At 47.0% G+C, this 21,429-nt stretch overlaps 1 protein-coding gene across 1 annotated transcript in view; it reads left to right on the plus strand.

Annotated features, from left to right (window-relative positions):
- Window positions 1–242: 242 nt before the first annotated feature.
- The window catches only part of prdm6 (PR domain containing 6), a gene marked incomplete at its 5' end in the record, with an annotated part of 189,340 nt that continues 168,153 nt past the window's right edge, over window positions 243–21,429 (plus strand). Inside the window, 3 exons of the mRNA XM_079567809.1 lie at window positions 243–843; window positions 18,325–18,473; window positions 21,086–21,244. Of these exons, the coding sequence (XP_079423935.1) occupies window positions 243–843; window positions 18,325–18,473; window positions 21,086–21,244 (909 nt within the window). The remainder of the gene's footprint in view (window positions 844–18,324; window positions 18,474–21,085; window positions 21,245–21,429) is intronic.

Consider the following 21,429-nt stretch of genomic DNA (forward strand, 5'->3'; position numbering starts at 1 on the left):
CTCAGAGGTTCTTAAAGAGACAGAGGCCTATTTCAAGACATTCACTACAGCCATTTTGAGAGAGACATTTTATACAAGGCAGTTATTCTAATTTACTGCATTTACAGACCAACAGAAGGTTTGGCCATCATTGTAGTGTGATATAGACTGGTGCTATGTGACTGAAAAAAGCATAATACCCCCTCTTTAAAATGTCCTAAAACATATTAAGTGTGACCTTTGTGTTTCCGTAGACGGCCGCGATGCTGAAGCCCGCCGACCCCAGCGCCTCCGCCTTCCTGAAGGTGGACCCCTCGTACCTGCAGCACTGGCAGCAGCTCTTCCCCCAGACGCAGCTCAAGCCGCCTCCCAACAACAACAACAACAACAACACCTTAGCCCCGCCCCTGCCCTCGCTACCCGCCGACCGCCTGTCCATCAACGTGGAAACCCTCCGCTCGGCGCGCCTCCACCTCCACCACGGCAACGCCAACGCCATCTCCAGCTCCACGTCCCAGCTCGCCCCGCAGATGGCGCTCTTCGGGCAGGCGCTGGCGCCCGTGTGCCTGCCCGAGCGGCCGCCGCAGCCCGCAGGAGGGGGAGGATGCAGGGAGGACGTGGTGGTGGTGGAGAGTCACTCGCAGAGCGGCGCCAAAGAGGGCTCCGGCGGCGTGAGCGTGGTGTCGTCCAGCGTGAAGAGCGTCAGCAGCAGCAGCAGCAACGGAGCGGCGCTGGCGGAGGAAGGCGCTAAAAGCAGCTCGCTGAGGTTTAAGCTAACGTCGGAGGAGCTGGACTATTATCTGTACGGACAGCAGCGCATGGAGATCATACCTCTGAGCAACCACACGGGGGAGCTCAACAACCGTACGTATTTACATTCTTCATCTTTAAGGCTTTCTCTGGACATCGCTGTTTTATAAAGAAGTAGATATCGCAGTATATCGCTGTAATCAAGTCCATTTACTTTACATATGCAAGAGAGCTTTAACCCCTTAACTCCCACCTGAACCGAGCACATTTTCTCCAGTTTGGCTTTACCCCAGTCCAAAAGTTTCTGGAAAAAAGATGTGAAAATAGCAACAAAACTGAGACGAAAACAATGATGGAAATGTGACAAAAAAGTGAGAAAACATTGACAAAAAAGTGACGAAAAATGGATGAAAAAGTGGCAAAAATGCCACAAGAAATTGACAAAAAATGGATGAAAAAATGACAAAAATGTGACAAAAAATGAACAAAAAAATACAAAAATGTGACAAAAAAAACACTAAAATGTGATTAAGATTTGAAAAAAAAAATGACAAAAATTGGACAAAAAAAGACAAAAATGTGATAAAAAATTTACGAAAAAATTGAAGAAAAAAAAGACAAAAATGTGAGAAAAAATGACAAAAAAGTTACAAAAATGAGTTGAATACCCAACAAAAAAATGATGGAAAAAAATCTAACGTGAGGAAAAAGATCCTCTCGGTTCAGGCGGGAGTTAAGAGGTTAAACCATGCTATAATTAGAGATCCAGATTTTTTGCTTCCGATACGATACTGTTTATCTTTGTTTCTGCCGATATCCGATCTCTCCAGTTTCAGATCAATAAAATAATTTCTTGCAAACGACTTGTTACAATTCTACTGATGAATAAACGAATGTAAAAACATTACACAAGGATAACTGGACTTTTCTACACTAATATCCTCGGGACAGGCTTTAAACCTAAAGCACTAAGATAAACAACTCACAATATGTAAGACAGGTGTACGGAGTTAAAAAATGTTAAAAGTATTTACTTGTTCCAGCCATGTCCTGATGTGACTGCCTCTAAAATCCTGCACTGTCACTCAAAAAGGTGTTATTGCGGGTCTGAAGTGCCGTCATGCACGAGCTTAATATAGAGGGTGCAGTTACACGAATGACCTGAGGTGGCAGTAGTGAGAATAAAATGGCCAACTTGCATCTAGTCTCTTTAACTGCATTTCATAAACTAAAATAGAAACACTTGGCTCCTCCAGAAGTGGCTATTTAATTTAATTATCCAAGCATATGTTCTGTCCCAGCTTAGATGAGTAGACGAGCTGCGGCATTTTGCGCGGGGATTACAATACGTTTGCGGAGGTTAAAACTACACTAACTTAAAACTCACCGATTGAATTGTAATTCTAAGCTTCATAATGACATAAAGCATGTCCATATTCTCCAAGGGTGTTTTCACACAGGCTCGAGTTTGGTCGACCTAAAGCAGCACTTTTAGGTCAGTGTGAATCTAACCGCTGTAGTCTGGCCTGGTCTAAACAGCCAACTTTATGGGTCCGATCTTGTGTCTCAAATGCAGACGATAGTGTGACATTAAGCGCTTAGTAGGAGCGCACTTTGTGATTTTGGCAGTCCGGACTTGGTGCATTTAAGTGGATGGAGACACACATTTTCCTCCAACCAGATCAGGAGAGCAGGACCCTGTAGCTCCCTCTCTCTCGAGACGTGAACATTGTTTAGCTCACGACTGGGTAAAAAAGTTTTTTGTTTGACCTGTGAGAGCCTAAGGCTTAAGAAAGAACGCAAGGCTGCGTTCTTTCTTAAGCGTTCTTTCATAAACGAGGAAATGAATGTCAGCGTTGTTCTCATCAGTGCAGTCTCCTCCTCTTGCGACGCCCCCTCACAAGTGGCGGAGGCGAACCTAGACGAGGTGATGCATAACTGTCTGGTCTTTGTGCGTGCCCTTAGGCACGTACAAAGACACAAGATGTTGTTAGCATTTAGCCTCTCCCAGCATATTCCTATGGTTAGAAGCGTCCAAACTCTTCCACGTTTTCCCTATTAAAATACGTCTACATGAGTAGTTACAGGATCCAAGTATAGTTACACAAAATTAAGCATGTCGATTTTCTAACTGGGTAAAAAGGGGAACTATTTTGTACGGCATAATAAGGAAATAGGAGCACTCCAGGCAGTAACATCTTCACTCCTAAAGAATTCTGATATTAGATACTAGTGCACAGACGCACTGCCAGACAGGTACGTATAAACTTGTCTAAGCTCAGGTAAGAACATATCTCAGTATGGAAAAATGGTGGCCTGTTCCTTTAAGTTTCTTATGTGGCATTTGTTTGTTTTTATGTCGTGTAATGTCCTTTTATATGTTGACAGTGCACTTTGAGCTTATTGCACACTTTTTCCAATGTGGCTTTATACTGCAAATGGCTAAATAAACTGAACTGAACTTTCCCTTCCTGCTGCGCAGTAAAGCTTTCCTCGCCATGAACCATGAAATACCTCATTGTTTTTAACCGTGAGAGAGAAGAGTGACCAGAACATCACGTGTGTGTCTACGCTTTATCAGGTCGATGCCCGTTGTCATGGGAATAAGTTTGTTGAAGAGCTGATGGTTGTTACGTGGCTGATGGTGCGAGGTTTGGAGCGAGCGCCTGTGAACATGGACTTCTTATACTTCCTGGATACAATGACGTCTTTTTTTTTACATCTTCGTCTGCTGCTGAAGCTCCATTCTGTACTTCCTGCTTTTATTGTGTCATAGAAAAAAACAAACATTTTTAAAGCTAAAAATCAAACTCTGGATGTGTTCTGTCATTCCCACTTGTGCCTGCGGGGGGAGCTACAGGCAAAACCTCTCACCTCGTCCTGGCCCCTCTTTCGAATGATTAAAGGTAACATATCACTGCAGGTTCCACTCCTTGCAGTTAGTTAGTGCGTGTGCTGTTAAACCTGCCGTGAGGACCGACCGGTGCGGGTCCGCAGAGTCCGAGTGGCAGCTGTTCTATCGACAGGGGTCAGAGGTCACCGCAGCTACAGACTCCAGGCCTGAGCCACTCGGTTAATGTTTCCCTCTCTCCCTCTCCTGCCTTTATCTGTCTCCTCTCCCCTCTCTCTGGGGGGCGTCCAAATCAACTCAGCGCTTTGTCATTTAAATCAGGAAGCGCCCGCTGTCAGCGCGCTCGCCGTCAGCGCGGGAGAAGCATCGATTTTTAGACACAAAATAATGGTATGATCTGAAGCAGGCCGTTCACACGTCCCAAGTGTTTCTGAGGGGAGAGACGGGAGAGGGGGGGAGAGATGAGGAGAGAGGGGAGAGACGAGGAGACAGAGAGAGACGGGGGGAGAGACGAGGAGAGATGAGGAGAAAGACAGCGAGAGACAAGGAGAGAGGGGAAAGAGAAGAGGAGAGAGACGAAGAGAGAGGGGGAGAGACGAGGAGAGAGACGAGGAGACAGGGGGAGAGATGAGGGGAAAGACGACGAGGAGAGAGGGGGAGAGACGAGGAGACAGGGAGAGACGGGGAGAGAGACGAGGAGACGGGGAGAGATGAGAGAGACGAGGAGAGATGAGGAGAAAGACAGCGAGAGACGAGGAGAGAGGGGAAAGAGAAGAGGAGAGACACGAGGAGAAAGACAGCGAGAGACGAGGAGAGAGGGGAAAGAGAAGAGGAGAGAGACGAAGAGAGAGGGGGAGAGACGAGGAGACGGGGAGAGATGAGGGGAAAGACGAGGAGACAGGGAGAGACGGGGAGAGAGACGAGGAGACGGGGAGAGATGAGAAAGACGAGAGACGAGAAGAGACACGAGGAGAAAGACAGCGAGAGACGAGAGAGGGGAAAGAGAAGAGGAGAGAGATGAGGAGAGAGACAAGGTGAGAGGGGAGAGACGAGGAGAGAGGGGGAGAGACGAGGAGAGAGACAAGGTGAGAGGGGAGAGATGAGGAGAGGGGGGAGAGACTAGGAGAGGGGAGAGAGACAAGGAGAGAGACAAGGTGAGAGGGGAGAGACGGGGAGAAAGATGAGGAGAGGGGAGAGACGAGGAGAGGGGGAGAGATGAGGAGAGGGGGGAGAGAGACGAGGAGAGATGAGGAGAAAGATGACAAGAGACAAGGAAAGAGGGGGAGAGACGAGGAGAGATGAGGAGAGAGACTAGGAGAGGGACAAGGAAAGAGACGAGGAGAGAGACGAGAGATGAGGAGAGACGGAATGATACACCAGCTAACCTGTCACGGTGCTTGACATTAACAGTATAACATGAGGAAGTTCCCTTTTTTGTAAGACGGTCTGCAAGTTGATCTTTTGTTCAAGACCATAACACTTGGTAAACCCTCTTAGTTTGGACCAGTTCTTTTATTGACCTGATTTCCAAACGCAGTCTTTTCTCAGCAACAAACTTCGTGAACTTAAGTGCATCAACCAGAGAGAAATGATCACTGCCCCCGATTATTAGTCCAGGGTTAGCAGTGCCACCAACATTAAGTTCAGAAAGCAGGGTTGACAGAAAAATGGTATTATCAATCCCCTCAGACATAGGACAGAGGAAAAGTTATCGTGAGCTTCACGACCATCATTGAACTTTGACCTAAGGTATTACGCTCTCTGAAAACAGTTGCGTGTGTGTGCTTGAATCATAATGCTTTTCACTCTGTTATACCAATACAATGAGGCATCAGCTAAACCATACACACATTTTCTTCCCTTTTTCTTGTCCCTGTGCCATTGGCCCCCGGCTGCAGTTTGATGAAAATGTCCCTGGACTGCTCCATGCCTTGTAAGAAAGAAGATTTTATGTCCGTTGAGTGGAGTTCCAATAGTCTCTGACATAACACTGCCACTAGGAGTCTCGGCGACTCTGAGGCACAAGTTGATGAGTCCTTTTGCAGCTCAGAAACTTCTACTCCAATCCTCCTGCCTCTTGTCTATTTCTGAGTCTATTTTCTGAGTGCACGGCCAACAAGTGGAGACGTACTTTTGTCCTTTATCCTCAACTTCTTCAAACACCTCGTTCTGTCTCCAACTCTCACCTTTATGCGGACAGTCTTTGGCCCCCGTGATGCGTACTTTATCACTCTGCACATTTTGATCGTTGTCTGTATCTGTCTACCGGGTTGGTACCGGGCTGTGGAGTTTTTGAGGACTTGCCCTTTTGTCGTCGCTGCTTCGTCACAAACATGGACTCCTGGCGACTTTGTGTTGCCGCGCTCGTTTTTCCGCCAAATGTTCTGTTCAAAGTGGACTTGTTAAGTCTGTGCATGCATTTAGAGCCAACTGCCTATCCGTCATATCCAAACATGCAGTGTCCAACAGCTTGAAAGATCAAACTGCGTCTGGTAGCTCCATGTTGTACTTTGTAATACGAGAATAGTGCTGTTCGATATCAATAATAAAGTCCACCGTAGACATGTTCGCTTCTTTTATAATGCAGTCGAAATCAGAAACATTAACATGCACTGTCAGTACCAAATAAACCAATAAATAAATACATAAAAATACAACGTACAACATTTGGTTGGTCCAGCAGTGGCCAATTTATTATTACTTGATGCACTGTAGATGCACTGTCGCTGTTGCTGCGCCGTCTCACCCGCTCAGAGCAGTAGTAAACTGTTACAAAAGCCTCGGTTCAAGCGCCGTGTGGTGGTCGTCTCTGGTGAACAGTTTTCTCAGAGAGTCAAGAAGTTTGTCTATTTTTCCGTCTCGTTGATAAAACTGCACAGCTCGTATGGCAAAATTAGAGCGAGGGATAAAGCCAAGTGTAGAGAGTTTAATAACTCAAAAACATAGTAGAAAAGCTCTCCTTCTAATATCCAGCCGGTAGCACTCGGCCAATCAGAGCGCTCCGAGAGAGACGCTGATTTGACGCAATCGTCCAAAACTGGCTTTAGGTCTCCAGACCTTTAGATAATAGCGGTGAGCGCTCATGCTTCAGAACCAGAAGGTCCCAGGTTCGACTCCCACCTGGATGGAGTTTGCACGTTCTCCCGTGTTTCCCCTACCGCTAAATACCGCCTCCTCCAGCAAGGTGATTCCATAGACTAGAAATAATGGACGTCTTCTGCTCACTCCTCCCCGTTTACCATAATGACCACGGCCGTGGGGGAATTCATGGAGGATTTACAGACTCCGCCTCCCCAGCTCTGACGAAGCATGTTCCTAAAAAGGACATAAGGGCGGGATCTTTACTGTAGACTCGGCCCTTGCGTGACGTGTAGCTCGCGCTGCTCCAATGCTAACAGTCCGACCCTCATTAAGTACGAGATTTCAAAAATTCATATTACGAAAACCAGCCTGGTTTCATATATTGTTATTAACCCAGCGTTATCTCAGGAGGAATATCTAGCCTAGTCTAGTGTTGAAAAAAATGAAACCAGGCGTTAAAGTTGTTTTTAAGGTGTCTAAAGTCCAATGCTTTTCAATGGGGACCTAGTGGCGATATGGAGGTACTACAGCAATGGCGGAGCAATGGCAGCCCCCACGTTCGTGGTCAAAAAGCAGGGCAGCCAGCGGCCATTGGGTGATTCTGACCGTCAGCCTGGCTCCACATGGACATGGACATGGCTCCCCGGCGCTGCCATCGCCCACTGCTCCTTACGGGTCTCTCCGGTCAAATGTACAGGACAGATTTCCCTGGGGACAATAAAGTACCTGACCCTTAACCTGATTAGTTACCGTTAGCATTAGCATGCTGCCGCTAGAATTAGCATGCTGCTGCTAGCATTAGCAGGCTAACTCAGCAATTGAATTCTCCAGGTTCTGCCCTTCAAAATGACCATGTCCATATTCACTTAGATTTAGATGGCGAAAGTCATGAAGAGCTAAAACAAGTATCGTCCAGTATTGGATATTTTAAATGGATACCTGATATTCTTCTTCTTTCCTTTTAGTGTCTCTGGTACAAGTATCGAATCGGTACATCCGATTTGAAACCCTGTTTTTGAGCCTCTGGGCTGAAGCGGTTCTCGAGTCTCTCGCTGGAGGACTATTGTGCTCAGATATTTCCGCACAAATGTGCGCATTAGTTTTTAATTAGCCTGAAAAGCCCTCCTCCCAGTGTCTGCGGTGATGAAGCGTCTCCTCAGCACTATCTCTGTCGATGCCTCGTCTCATGAGCGATGGAGGACAAGCACATATTAATTGGACTCTCCGGTTGGTGCGTGTGCGTCTGGCCTAAGCGTGTGCGTGTCTGGAGTGCACAGGGGGCGGTCAATTCGCCGCGCGGTGATTTATCTGCGTGGCGGCGCGGAGTGGAGAGCGCGGCCGATAAAGCGCTCATCTGTCAGAGGGCTTTATTAATTACAGCGGCGATAATCATAATCATAGAAATGTAATGGAGAAGCTCAGGCTGCTCAGACCGGGGCTATCTCTGTCCAAACAGGAGATTAGAAATAGAGCTGCTGCTGCTGTACCACTTTACAACTTTACAACAGGAGAGAGAGCGACCGAGCAAAGGACACTCACACACAGATTATAGGGCCGGACTGGTCAAATAATGGTCACAGGCTAAAGCCATTAAAAAGAATCAGTATGAGGCACCTTTCATTTGAAACTTTATAAATGACTGAATGGAGTTCAGGATGTAATGTTATTAAATCGAGACACTGCAGCTGAAAACATCGATTTTTTTCACATAGTGGTTCTGCTTAACATCTTAGTTTTAATGACAGAGTAAAAAAAAAGACCAAGATAATATTTTACGTTTTTTTATGACGCTATACAAACACACACAGGTCACATGTGCAGACAAAGTGACAAAACTTTAGGGCCGTTTTCATTTCACTCTTTAACAACATCTCCACTTCAGTCGCTCCTACAGACTCCACACTTTACAGGCTCACACTCAAATTGATGTCTCTACATTTCGTTTATTTTCCCATTTCTCCTGCAGTGCGTCGCCTTCGCTGAAATGTGTGTTCGCAAAAACTCTTTCCCCTTTGAAAGCTGCACGTGTTTGAGCGGCTCATACTCGGACTTTTATCTGTGTTTGAATCCACTGCAGCCGTTTGTCATAATCCAGCCAGGCCCTGTGTCCGCGAGGCACTTTCTGTTTCAGTCAGAACAAAGAGAGACCAGAGCCAGCGTCTAAACAAACCCCACTCGTGTAACTCTAGACTTATATGCAGAGACGGGGCAGAAACACATTTACTGTCCCTAAAAAAAGAAGAAGAATTAAACTCCATGATGTAAAAAAAAAAAAAGTGTTCAAAACAGTCAAGGTGGCAGCTACTGAGTGAGCTACTTCAGTTTGAAATGACAACAAAAATGACAATTACAAAATTACAATACAGATCTGAACTCTGGTGGGGAAAATCCATCTCACGCTCCCTGAACCACTCTTTCACAAGGTGCCATGAGGGAATAAGAAATCAATTGGAATAACCTGGTTGTTCCTGATGTTCACGACTGCAGCAGCCCCAGCTCAGAACACACATCCAGGAGGCATCTTTTTAGTGGTGAAGTCGTGTGTTTTGAGGTGTACACTACACGATTTTTTTTGTCTTATAACATTTTTAGATCATAATAATAATAATAGTAATAATAATGATGATAATAATAACAATACATATGTCTTTCAAGGAACTCAAAGACACACAAACAAAGATGAAAGTGCTATTGTAGGTCGTAGGCGAGCTGAAACAAGTGAGTTTTGAGCAGTTTTTTGTAGGTGGTCAGTAAGGCCGTGTCCACACGAAATCAAGCTGAGGACCAAACGCAAAGATATTTTATCACTTCAGTGTATCGTCCATACGAGCCCGGCGTTTTGGGGGGGTGTAAACGAACATTTTCCAAACTAGGTCCCAGAGTGGAAAGATCTCAAAACGCCGTTTACGCGGCGCCGTTGTTACGACGTCTCCGCAACTTTTGCTAAAGCGATGACATCACAGCTCCAGAGTCTGTGATCCATAATCTACTGACCGTATAATGAGTTCTACTCATGGATCTATGATGGTTTGACTCCGCTCCTCTTTGCTCCACTGCCGTCCACAAGCCACAGGTGACAAGTAGAAAAACACGAGTCAGTCTGTGTTTTTGGACTGACAGTAAAAGTCACTGACAGGTTTTTACGTCTGAAGAATAAACTCTCCTCCTCGTCTCTTCTGTAGATCCTAAATCCTTGAATCAGTTTCATTTTCACTGTTTACATTCCACATAAGTTTACTGCGCATGCGCCTCTACATCTTGTTCTGTCATCTGTGTTAGTGTCACAGCGCCTCACACAGGCCTGGAAGATGGATTGCACTGTTTTCACAGACCTGAGTCGACCCATGTGGACGCACACATTTACTGAGCTGCTTCATGCTTACAAAGAAAGTTTCTGAGAATATCAGCGTTTTGTCTTCGTGTGGATATAGCCTAAGTCCGAGTTTCTGATGTGGATGAGAGTGAGTTCCAGAGGGTGGGGGCGATGATGGCGAAGGCTCGGTCCCCTAAGGTTCGGTGCCTTGATTTGGTGATGGGTTTGAGAAGGTCGAAGTCGATAAGTAGATGTCACATTGCACGACGTGGGGATGGTAAAATGGTGAGCTGCTCTCGTCTCCACTGTGCGATTGTTCAAAGAGACAATCGTAGCCACGATCAAAGTTCTGTCATAGCAGTTTCAGGCTTCAGAAGGCGAGTGTTTAGCTGAGACAAGTGCTGCATGCTATCAGGGTTTATTTTTGTGGAAAAGTGCAGGGAAAGTCCTGTTAAATTGAGCAGTCGGACCCGCTCTTGGCCGGCCTCTGTTGCTGTGACTCTGGAGGCGTGTGGCTGATGTGTTGACGGGACGCTGACAGAGATCCTCTTTGTAGCGACAGGATTGCTCACTCTAAGACTAGTGTTCCAAAATGTCAGCCTCTGCCTGGTGTCGGTCGTAGCTGGTCTTTGGTCGTACGACGATTCTATTATAAATCTTGTCCCTGTCTCACTGTACGACCCAAGACCTGCGATTTTCAGCCACGACCTAAGATTTTTCTCATGACCAGTGATCGTACGTCGGCCAAAATCGTGCAGTGTAAACCCATGTCCCATGTCATTTAGCTTTAGCTTTAGCTGACTTAATTGTGACAATATATTTTAGTCGACGAAATTAACACTGGGGTCATGAGTGATACGCTTTGAACAAATGAAATGATAAAATATCATCAGACACAGGGTATCTGCAAGAATTCACATACTTTTTCATCTCACTATATTATATAAGGCACATGTTCATAATATTTTATATATTAGAGCCATACATTGTAGACCTATTGATATTACAGTAGTTTCACCAGTTGGCATTTTGTTTTATTTGATTTCATTTTCATAAACATGCAAGAAGCTTTTGATTTAGCTTTGAATTTTAAATGAGAACTTTTTCATAAGCAGGTGTTAGCGGCAGGTTAGCAATAGCTGATTGTTGTTGAACTAATGTGGATTTCTTGTGACATAGCATTCGACCGACCTCCAAGTTTAAAACTAGGGTGAATCTATGGTAGAATTTGCCCTTGTCATAGTGTCCTAGTGCAGATGTTTCAGACCTGCTTCTACCAAGGTTTTAATTCTTTTGCTTCTAACAGGGGTCTGCAAACGTAGATTTTCCCCATGTTTAGAAGTAGTTTCGCACCAGGGTAAGGTGCACAGCAAAAATGAAAACGTTAACGTTAAAAGCAGCTTACCTCTGTGTCACTCGCTAAAATCATGTTGTTTGACATATGTGTAGCTCTCAGTACAGGTTTTGTCCATCCAAGAACCTTCACTGAACATGATGGTTGACGTTTCCCGGTGTTTGATGAAGGTCTAAGGTGTACAAGTCTGGTGTCCCTCTGTCCACGAGCCTGACTTCTGTTTTCCTCTTCGTCCTTGCCCAACACATCCGTATGTTTCTCCCCAGGACTTTTTTGCCGTTTGTCTGTCCTTGTAATCCTTCAGCAAAGTATTTTACTGCTGCGAGTGGTGCCACAAAACTGTCCATGTTGTCTCCCGTTTTCTGCACCAGTGTTAGGAACGGTAGCACAGCGGTTAGTGCTTGTGCTTCACAGCTAGAAGGTCTGGGTTCGATTCCCCGTGTCTGCGTAGGTTTCCTCCGGGTGCTCCGGTTTCCCCTACCACTAAAAACATGTACAATAGGCCAGGATGTATGAGAGTGTGTTTGAGAGTGCGCATGGGGGACGACGGATGGAATTTAGCCTAAGGCTACAATCCGGTGTGGCTTGTTCATTAACTTGCACTGTCCCTACCAAATAAACCATAAATAAATAAAATAAATTAAACATCAGATTCTCGCTTCCCGCTTCCGCCAAAATAACCCCGCCCACTAAAAATCCAAGCCAATCAAAGCTAGATTTCTCGCAGCCCTGCTGCTGGGCCGAAGTGTCAGCATGAGCTGCCTCGCGTCTTGTGGAGTATGAATAGGCCTTAAGACTTTTTAACACTTTTAAGGGTCTTAATTTCTTTTGAGGCACCCGGCCACGACCTGGTCCACATGCACAGCTTCTGGCGTTCGGGACATGGAACGTCACCTCGCTGGGGGGGAAGGAGCCTGAGCTTGTGCGGGAGGTTGAGAGATACCGACTAGATATAGTCGGGCTCACCTCCACGCACAGCTTGGGTTCCGGATCCCAACTCCTGGAGAGAGGCTGGACTCTCCATTTTTCTGGAGTTGCCCGCGGGAAGAGGCGGCGGGCTGGGGTGGGTTTGCTCATATCCCCCCAGCTCAGCCGTCACGTGTTGGAGTTCACCCCGGTGGACGAGAGGGTCGCGTCCCTACGCCTTCGGGTCGGGGACAGGTCTCTCACCGTTGTCTCGGCCTACGGGCCCAACATCGGTGCAGAGTACCCGGCCTTCTTGGAGTCCCTGGGAGGGGTACTAGATAGTGCTCCGACTGGGGACTCCATTGTTCTACTGGGGGACTTCAACGCCCACGTGGGTAACGACAGTGAGACCTGGGAGGGAGTGATTGGGAGGAACGGCCTCCCCGATCTGAACCCGAGTGGTGTTCTGTTATTGGACTTCTGTGCTAGTCACGGTTTGTCCATAACGAACACCATGTTCGAGCACAAGGGTGTCCATAAGTGCACGTGGCACCAGGACACCCTAGGCAGGAGGTCGATGATCGACTTTGTAGTTGTGTCATCTGACCTCCGGCCGCGTGTCTCGGACACTCGGGTGAAGAGAGGGGCGGAGCTGTCAACCGATCACCACCTGGTGGTGAGCTGGATCCGCTGGCAGGGGAGGAAGCCGGTCAGACCTGGCAGGCCCAAGCGTGTTGTGAGGGTCTGCTGGGAACGACTGGCGGATCCCTCTGTCAGTGGGGTCTTCAACTCCCACCTCCGGAAGAGCTTCACCCAGATTCCGGGGGAGGCGGGGGACATGGAGTCCGAGTGGACTCTGTTCTCCTCCTCCATTGTTGATGCGGCTGCTCGTAGTTGTGGCCGTAAGGTCTCTGGTGCCTGTCGCGGCGGCAATCCCCGAACCCGGTGGTGGCGCCCGGAAGTAAGGGATGCCGTCAAGCTGAAGAAGGAGTCCTACCTGGCCTTGTTGGCTTGTGGGACTCCTGAGGCAGCTGAGAGGTACCGGCAGGCCAAGCGTGCTGCAGCTCGTGCGGTCGCAGAGGCAAAAACTCGTGTCTGGGAGGAGTTCGGGGAGGCCATGGAGGAAGACTATCGGTCGGCCTCGAAGAAATTCTGGCAAACCATCCGGCGCCTCAGGAGGGGGAAGCAGTGCTTCACCAACACTGTTTACAGTGCGGGTGGGGGGCTGCTGACCTCAACTGGGGATGTCGTCGGACGGTGGAAGGAGTACTTCGAGGACCTCCTCAATCCCGCCGTCACGTCTTCCGATGAGGAAGCAGAGGCTGGGGACTTGGAGGTGGGCTCGCCCATCACCGGGGCTGAAGTCACCGAGGTGGTGAGAAAGCTCCTCGGTGGCAAGGCTCCGGGGGTGGATGAGATTCGCCCTGAGTACCTTAAGTCTCTGGATGTTGTAGGACTGTCTTGGCTGACACGTCTCTGCAACATCGCGTGGCGGTCGGGGACAGTGCCCCTGGATTGGCAGACCGGGGTGGTGGTCCCTCTCTTTAAGAAGGGGGATCGGAGGGTGTGTTCCAATTACAGAGGAATCACCCTCCTTAGCCTCCCCGGTAAGGTCTACTCCAGGGTGCTGGAGAGGAGGATCTGGCCGATAGTTGAACCTCGGATTCAGGAGGAACAATGCGGTTTTCGTCCTGGTCGTGGCACACTGGACCAGCTCTATACCCTCCGTCGGGTGCTCGAGGGTTCGTGGGAGTTCGCCCAACCAGTCCACATGTGTTTTGTGGACTTGGAGAAAGCGTTCGACCGCGTCCCTCGTGGTGCCCTGTGGGGGGTGCTCCGGGAGTATGGGGTCCGGGGCCCTCTGCTAAGGGCTGTCCGTTCCCTGTATGACCGCAGCAGGAGCTTGGTTCGCATTGCCGGCAGTAAGTCAGACCTGTTCCCGGTGCGTGTTGGTCTCCGCCAGGGCTGCCCTTTGTCACCGGTTCTGTTCATTACTTATGGACAGAATTTCTCGGCGCAGCCAGGGGCCGGAGGGTGTCCGGTTTGGGAGCCTCAGAGTCTCATCTCTGCTGTTTGCAGATGATGTTGTTCTGTTGGCTTCAACAAACCAGGACCTTCAGCACGCACTGGGGCGGTTTGCAGCCGAGTGTGTAGCGGCCGGGATAAGGATCAGCACCTCCAAATCCGAGGCCATGGTTCTCCACCGGAAAAAGGTGGTTTCCCCTCTACAGGTCGGTGGGGAGTCCTTACCTCAAGTGGAGGAGTTCAAGTATCTCGGGGTCTTGTTCACGAGTGAGGGACGGATGGAGCGTGAGATGGACAGACGGATCGGTGCGGCGTCAGCAGTGATGCGGTCGCTGTATCGGTCTGTCGTGGTGAAGAGGGAGCTGAGTCGGAGGGCAAAGCTCTCAATTTACCGATCGATCTACGTTCCCACCCTCACCTATGGTCATGAGATTTGGGTAATGACCGAAAGGACAAGATCGCGAATACAAGCGGCCGAAATGAGTTTCCTTCGCAGGGTGGCTGGGCGCACCCTCCGAGATCGGGTGAGGAGCTCAGTTACCCGGGAGGAGCTCGGAGTAGAGTCGCTGCTCCTTCACGTCGAAAGGAGCCAGCTGAGGTGGCTCGGGCATCTGTTTCGGATGCCTCCTGGTCGCCTCCCGCGGGAGGTGTTCCAGGCATGTCCTAGTGGGACAGGGCCTCGTGGAAGACCCAGGACACGGTGGTGGGACTATGTCTCCGAGCTGGCCTGGTGTCGCCTCGGGGTCCCCCCAGAACAGCTGGAGGAAGTGTGAGTGGATCGGGAAGTTTGGGCATCTCTGCTGAGACTGCTGCCCCCGCGACCCGGCCCCGGATGAAGCGGAAGAAAATGGATGGATGGATGGATGGATTAATTTCTTTTGAAGAAATATGTTCTATGAGCTGTTTATTTTGTCACTTGGTGTTTCTTTGCCGAGGTTATGTGAGTCGCTTGTCTGTCTGGTTTACTCCTTTGTTCACCGCAGACACCTCTCTGATTCGGACTGAATGGATGTTTATTGCCCATAGGAACATAATGTGTTGGTAATCGGAGCTGAGATCTCCCTCAGACACAGAGACGGAAGGAACCGGAATCTGAAGACTAAACACTGAAAAGCTGAGGCTGAATCAGTGAGTACAGTCAGGTGTGTCTTCAACATGGACTTTGGAGTCAGGTTTTTAGTTCCAATATTGATAGATATGGTTCAGTGTAGCTGCCAGTACTGAGCACCAGTAAGATACCGCGAGAAAAAACATCATAACCTGTTACCTGCCATCTTAGGGTTAGAGTTATCCAAATCTCAAAGCGTGACATGAGAGCTTACTGCCCATATGCCAATGTGTTGCCTCATTTAAAAGCCAAGACCTTCTAGTTTCTAAAACTGCATGTAAGATCTGTGTGAGTTAAACAAAACTTAAAATTGACCTTGACCTGCAAATCCCCGCCCCAAAACGGTAATTGTCCAATCAGACATCGTAGCAACCGTTATTCCGTCAAGCCACAGACCTCAGCTGCAAAACAATGGTGCGTATCAGCAGTGAGCAGATAACCACCAAAAACCCAAGTACCAGACAAAGAAGAAGAATCAGAATTAACTGTGCAGGTGAACCTTTACAGGCCTCAGTCTACAGTCTCACAATGGTGTTACGTAGCTGTCCCTTTATGATCAAAATACTGTGCTTTTGGTCACTGTTATAATGATAACTGGCTGCAGCTTATTATCATTGTGGCACCTGTTTGTTTAGCTACCGTTAGCTACCGTTAGCTAACTTTAGCGAACCGAAGCAATGCTCATATTTTGAGCAATACCACAAAAATAAGACAGCGTTGACCCGGCAGTGCAAGAGCACGGCTGGTCCACAAAGCTGTGCTGTTGCATTTAACCTGTTACCTGCCGGTTAGTTAACCCTAATCAGGATATAATTAAGGTTAAGAACGACAAATGTAACGTAAATTGTGTTTCACTCACAGATCTCACATATTTTTAGAAACTAGAAGGTCTTGGCTTCTAAATTAGGTATCACACTGGCATATAGGCAGTAAGCTCTCCAGTCAATACGCTTTGAGATTTGGATGTAGATAATTGCTAACAATGATTGCTAACCCTTACCCTAAGGTGGCAGTTAAGTGGTTAAGGAAAATACCTGATGAAGATGAAGTTTCTATGATTTAGTTTGAAACCTGTATGCTTTAGTTTCAATAGTTGTACTGTCCCCTTCGTTGGATAGTTTAATATCATGAATAAATCCCTCTAATGCAGATTGCAGTAGAAGGACGTGTTCCAGGCATGTCCTATTGGGACATGGTCTTGTGGAAGACCCAGGACACGCTGGTGGGACTATGTCTCTGAGCTGGCCTGGTGTCGCCTCGGGTTCCCCCAGAACAGCTGGAGGAGGTGTGCGTGGATCGGGAAGTCTGGACATCTCTGCTGAGACTGCTGCCTCTGCGACCTGGCCCTGGATAAAGAGGAAGAAAATGGATGGATGGATGGATGGATGGATGGATGGATTAGCTTGTAGAGTACGTGTGCTGCTGACAGTCCAGTGGTTAAGGCACTGCACACATGCAGAACATCACTACCTCTACTCGGCACCAAGCACAAGACACTAACGCCACATGGAGCAGTTTGACTCCAAGTTCAATTATGGAGGTCAGTCATTCACCTGCTGGTTCTGCAGGTGGGTCTGACTGAAGGGAGGGGAGAGAGTTCAGTTGACCTTGATTATTGGGTTATCTGATTTCCCCAGTTATCTGATTTTCGTAGCCACTGTCTGTTTGTTCCTTCCTTTTTTTGGCACCTTTATTCTTGATCGCTGGTAATTCATTTTACCGATCACATGCATTTGAAATCAGCCAAAAGCCACATATAGCGTTCAAATGGAAACTCTGGTCTTGACCAAGGACTCGGCAACAGTTTGTGCTTAGAATTACAGGGCAAACGGTGACCCTCCTGTGGGGTTTTCACTCCCCTCCACTCATTTCCTTCAGTTCCTTCTTTATTCATTTGTATGACATGGTGCTTCAGGTTCATTTTTGTCTGAAGTAAAACTCAACGCTTTCCACTCTACTTGTGCAGCTCGAAGTGTGAGAGAGTGTTCACTGTTATCAACGTCGATCTTGGCCGCGCAGACCAAACAGGAAGTCAGACCCACTTCCCACAAAGTCTTTCTGTTGTTTCAGTCTGACGGACGACGCTAATGAAACTCCTTGATTCATTAATATCTACCACGGAGAGGGAGGAGGAATGTGTTCGTGAAGACGGCGTGCCTGAGTCTGAAGCAGCCATCTCTAAATGTTTGTAGAACGTTACATTAGCAGAAATTCAACGTCCAGTTTCTGTCAGAGGGGTTAAATCTAATAATCACAGTGACATTTTTGATGCCTTCACCGATTTAGGAGTAGAAGCAAAACCCTGAAATGCAGAATCGAGCATCAGAGTGGACTTGGGTATAGTGCCTTTTTTTGTAATGCATTACACAAAGTTTTTTAAATGAGGAGTGTTGCCAGAGTTCATCCAAAGTTAAAAACACAAAGGAGAATGAATTGACAAAGATTAAAGTCTTTATTTTATCACAAAGCCATAGTCATTTAACACTTTGAATCATGCTGGTATACAAGACATGTTTGTTATGGATCAGCTTGACGTTGAAAACACTGTTTCTGCAGTGGGTAATCAAAGAATGGTCTGGATGAGAACATAACCTTTTTAAATCTCAAAAAAATGTTCATGTCCCGAGAGAAAGATTTGTAGCCTGCAGCCGGTCCCGCTGTGGCGCGGGTCAGCACTCGCTCGTAATTGCGTTAACGCGACCAAAACAAAAGCACATGTTACGCTATAGTCTGTTTTTAGAAGCGCAGGATCGGACCCTTAGTCTCATTTTAAACCGCAGTTTCATTTTTAAAGGCCCCACATCCTGTTTCAGCTTAGGAGATGAGTTCCACAGTTGGATGGTTGCGTCTCTCTCCGCCCGCCTCACGTTCATCTCAGATCTGACTTTGCAGGGAGCGGCGTGTGGTCCCTCTATTCTCTGTCATCATCTTATTTCCCCTCTCTTTCCCGTCTGTAGGCTGTGACATGTGTGCAGACAACAGAAACGGCGAGTGTCCAATGCACGGGCCACTGCACTCTCTGCGCCGCCTGGTGGGCACCAGCAGCACTGCGGCTCCTGTGGCTCCCCCCGATGTCCCAGACTGGCTCCGCGACCTGCCACGAGAGGTACGACCAAACACACGAGAAAGTGTTCCAGTGCAGACCGATACAGACAGGCTGTCGCGGTCACTGCTCAGGATTAAGATGGACAACTGATCGACCATAGCATTTGTGTGAAATTGTAATCATTGCTCTTGAAGATAATACAAAAGTAAAGCCCCAGAGGCACATGGCTACGTAAACAACCAGCACATGGCTACATAAACAACCAGCACATGGCTACATAAACAACCAGCACATGGCTACGTAAACAACCAGCACATGGCTACGTAAACAAACAGCACATGGCTACGTAAACAAACAGCACATGGCTACGTAAACAACCAGCACATGGCTACGTAAACAAACAGCACATGGCTACGTAAACAAACAGCACATGGCTATGTAAACAAACAGCACATGACTACGTAAACAAACAGCACATGGCTACGTAAACAAACAGCACATGGCTACGTAAACAAACAGCACATGGCTATGTAAACAAACAGCACATGGCTATGTAAACAAACAGCACATGGCTATGTAAACAAACAGCACATGGCTACATAAACAAACAGCACATGGCTATGTAAACAAACAGCACATGGCTACGTAAACAAACAGCACATGGCTATGTAAACAAACAGCACATGGCTATGTAAACAAACAGCACATGGCTATGTAAACAAACAGCACATGGCTACATAAACAAACAGCACATGGCTACGTAAACAAACAGCACATGGCTATGTAAATAAACAGCACATGGCTACGTAAACAAACAGCACATGGCTATAAACAAACAGCACATGGCTATGTAAACAAACAGCACATGGCTACGTAAACAAACAGCACATGGCTATGTAAACAAACAGCACATGGCTACGTAAACAAACTGCACATGGCTACGTAAACAAACAGCACATGGCTATGTAAACAAACAGCACATGGCTACATAAACAAACAGCACATGGCTATGTAAACAAACAGCACATGGCTACGTAAACAAACTGCACATGGCTACGTAAACAAACAGCACATGGCTATGTAAACAAACAGCACATGGCTACATAAACAAACTGCACATGGCTACGTAAACAAACTGCACATGGCTACGTAAACAAACAGCACATGGCTATGTAAACAAACAGCACATGGCTACGTAAACAAACTGCACATGGCTACGTAAACAAACAGCACATGGCTATGTAAACAAACAGCACATGGCTACATAAACAAACAGCACATGGCTATGTAAACAAACAGCACATGGCTACGTAAACAAACTGCACATGGCTACGTAAACAAACAGCACATGGCTACGTAAACAAACAGCACATGGCTATGTAAACAAACAGCACATGGCTACATAAACAAACAGCACATGGCTATGTAAACAAACAGCACATGGCTACGTAAACAAACTGCACATGGCTACGTAAACAAACAGCACATGGCTATGTAAACAAACAGCACATGGCTACATAAACAAACAGCACATGGCTACGTAAACAAACTGCACATGGCTACGTAAACAAACAGCACATGGCTATGTAAACAAACAGCACATGGCTACATAAACAAACTGCACATGGCTACGTAAACAAACAGCACATGGCTATGTAAACAAACAGCACATGGCTACATAAACAAACAGCACATGGCTACGTAAACAAACAGCACATGGCTATGTAAACAAACAGCACATGGCTATGTAAACAAACAGCACATGGCTACGTAAACAAACAGCACATGGCTATGTAAACAAACAGCACATGGCTACGTAAACAAACAGCACATGGCTATGTAAACAAACTGCACATGACTACATAAACAAACAGCACATGGCTATGTAAACAAACAGCACATGGCTACGTAAACAAACAGCACATGGCTATGTAAACAAACAGCACATGGCTACGTAAACAAACAGCACATGGCTATGTAAACAAGCAGCACATGGCTATGTAAACAAGCAGCACATGGCTATGTAAACAAACAACACATGGGTACGTAAACAAACAGCACATGGCTATGTAAACAAACAGCACATGGCTACGTAAACAAACAGCACATGGCTACGTAAACAAACAACACATGGCTACGTAAACAAACAGCACATGACTATGTAAACAAACAGCACATGGCTACGTAAACAAACAGCACATGGCTACGTAAACAAACAACACATGGCTACGTAAACAAACAGCACATGGCTACATAAACAAACAACACATGGCTACGTAAACAAACAGCACATGGCTATGTAAACAAACAGCACATGGCTACGTAAACAAACAGCACATGGCTATGTAAACAAACAGCACATGGCTACGTAAACAAACAGCACATGGCTACTTAAACATGGCTGTGTTTGTAAGGTACAGGTAGCTGTGATGTCAAGCCAGCTACATCAGGATTTGGCTAATGATCTGCTTCCATTCTTCAGATTAAATGACTGGATTAAAAAGGAAACAGAAAACAGAAAGCGTCTTTGAGTGTCCAAAAAAGCGCTATACAAGTTTGATGTATTATTATTATTATTAAAACCCTTCTTTTACACTCAGTAGTGTCAGCAGAGGTCCTCCTCGGCATCAGTCTGGACTCTCATTACACAGCCATATCTATGCTTTTCTCAGGTCTGCCTCTGCACCAGTACGGTGCCCGGTCTGGGGTATGGGATCTGTGCGGCACAGAGGATTCCTCAGGGCACATGGATCGGTCCATTCCAGGGCGTCCCGTTGCTCCTGGACAAGATCCACAGTGGAGTCCTGAGAAACAGCCGACACCTGTGGGAGGTAAAAAATAAAACACTTTTATGCTCTATCCTGCTCAGCTCCAAACTTCTTTTGAGTTAACAATATTCTGAAAAGATTTTCACAGGGATTTTTCAAAATCTAATTCCCAGGCTGATTTTTGAGATTTGAACCCAAAAAACATGGCAACATTTTCATGTTTACTGATATTTTCTCTAAAAACTTGC

Source organism: Gobius niger (assembly GCF_951799975.1).
Source record: "Gobius niger genome assembly, chromosome: 1".
NCBI classification, from domain to species: domain Eukaryota; kingdom Metazoa; phylum Chordata; class Actinopteri; order Gobiiformes; family Gobiidae; genus Gobius; species Gobius niger.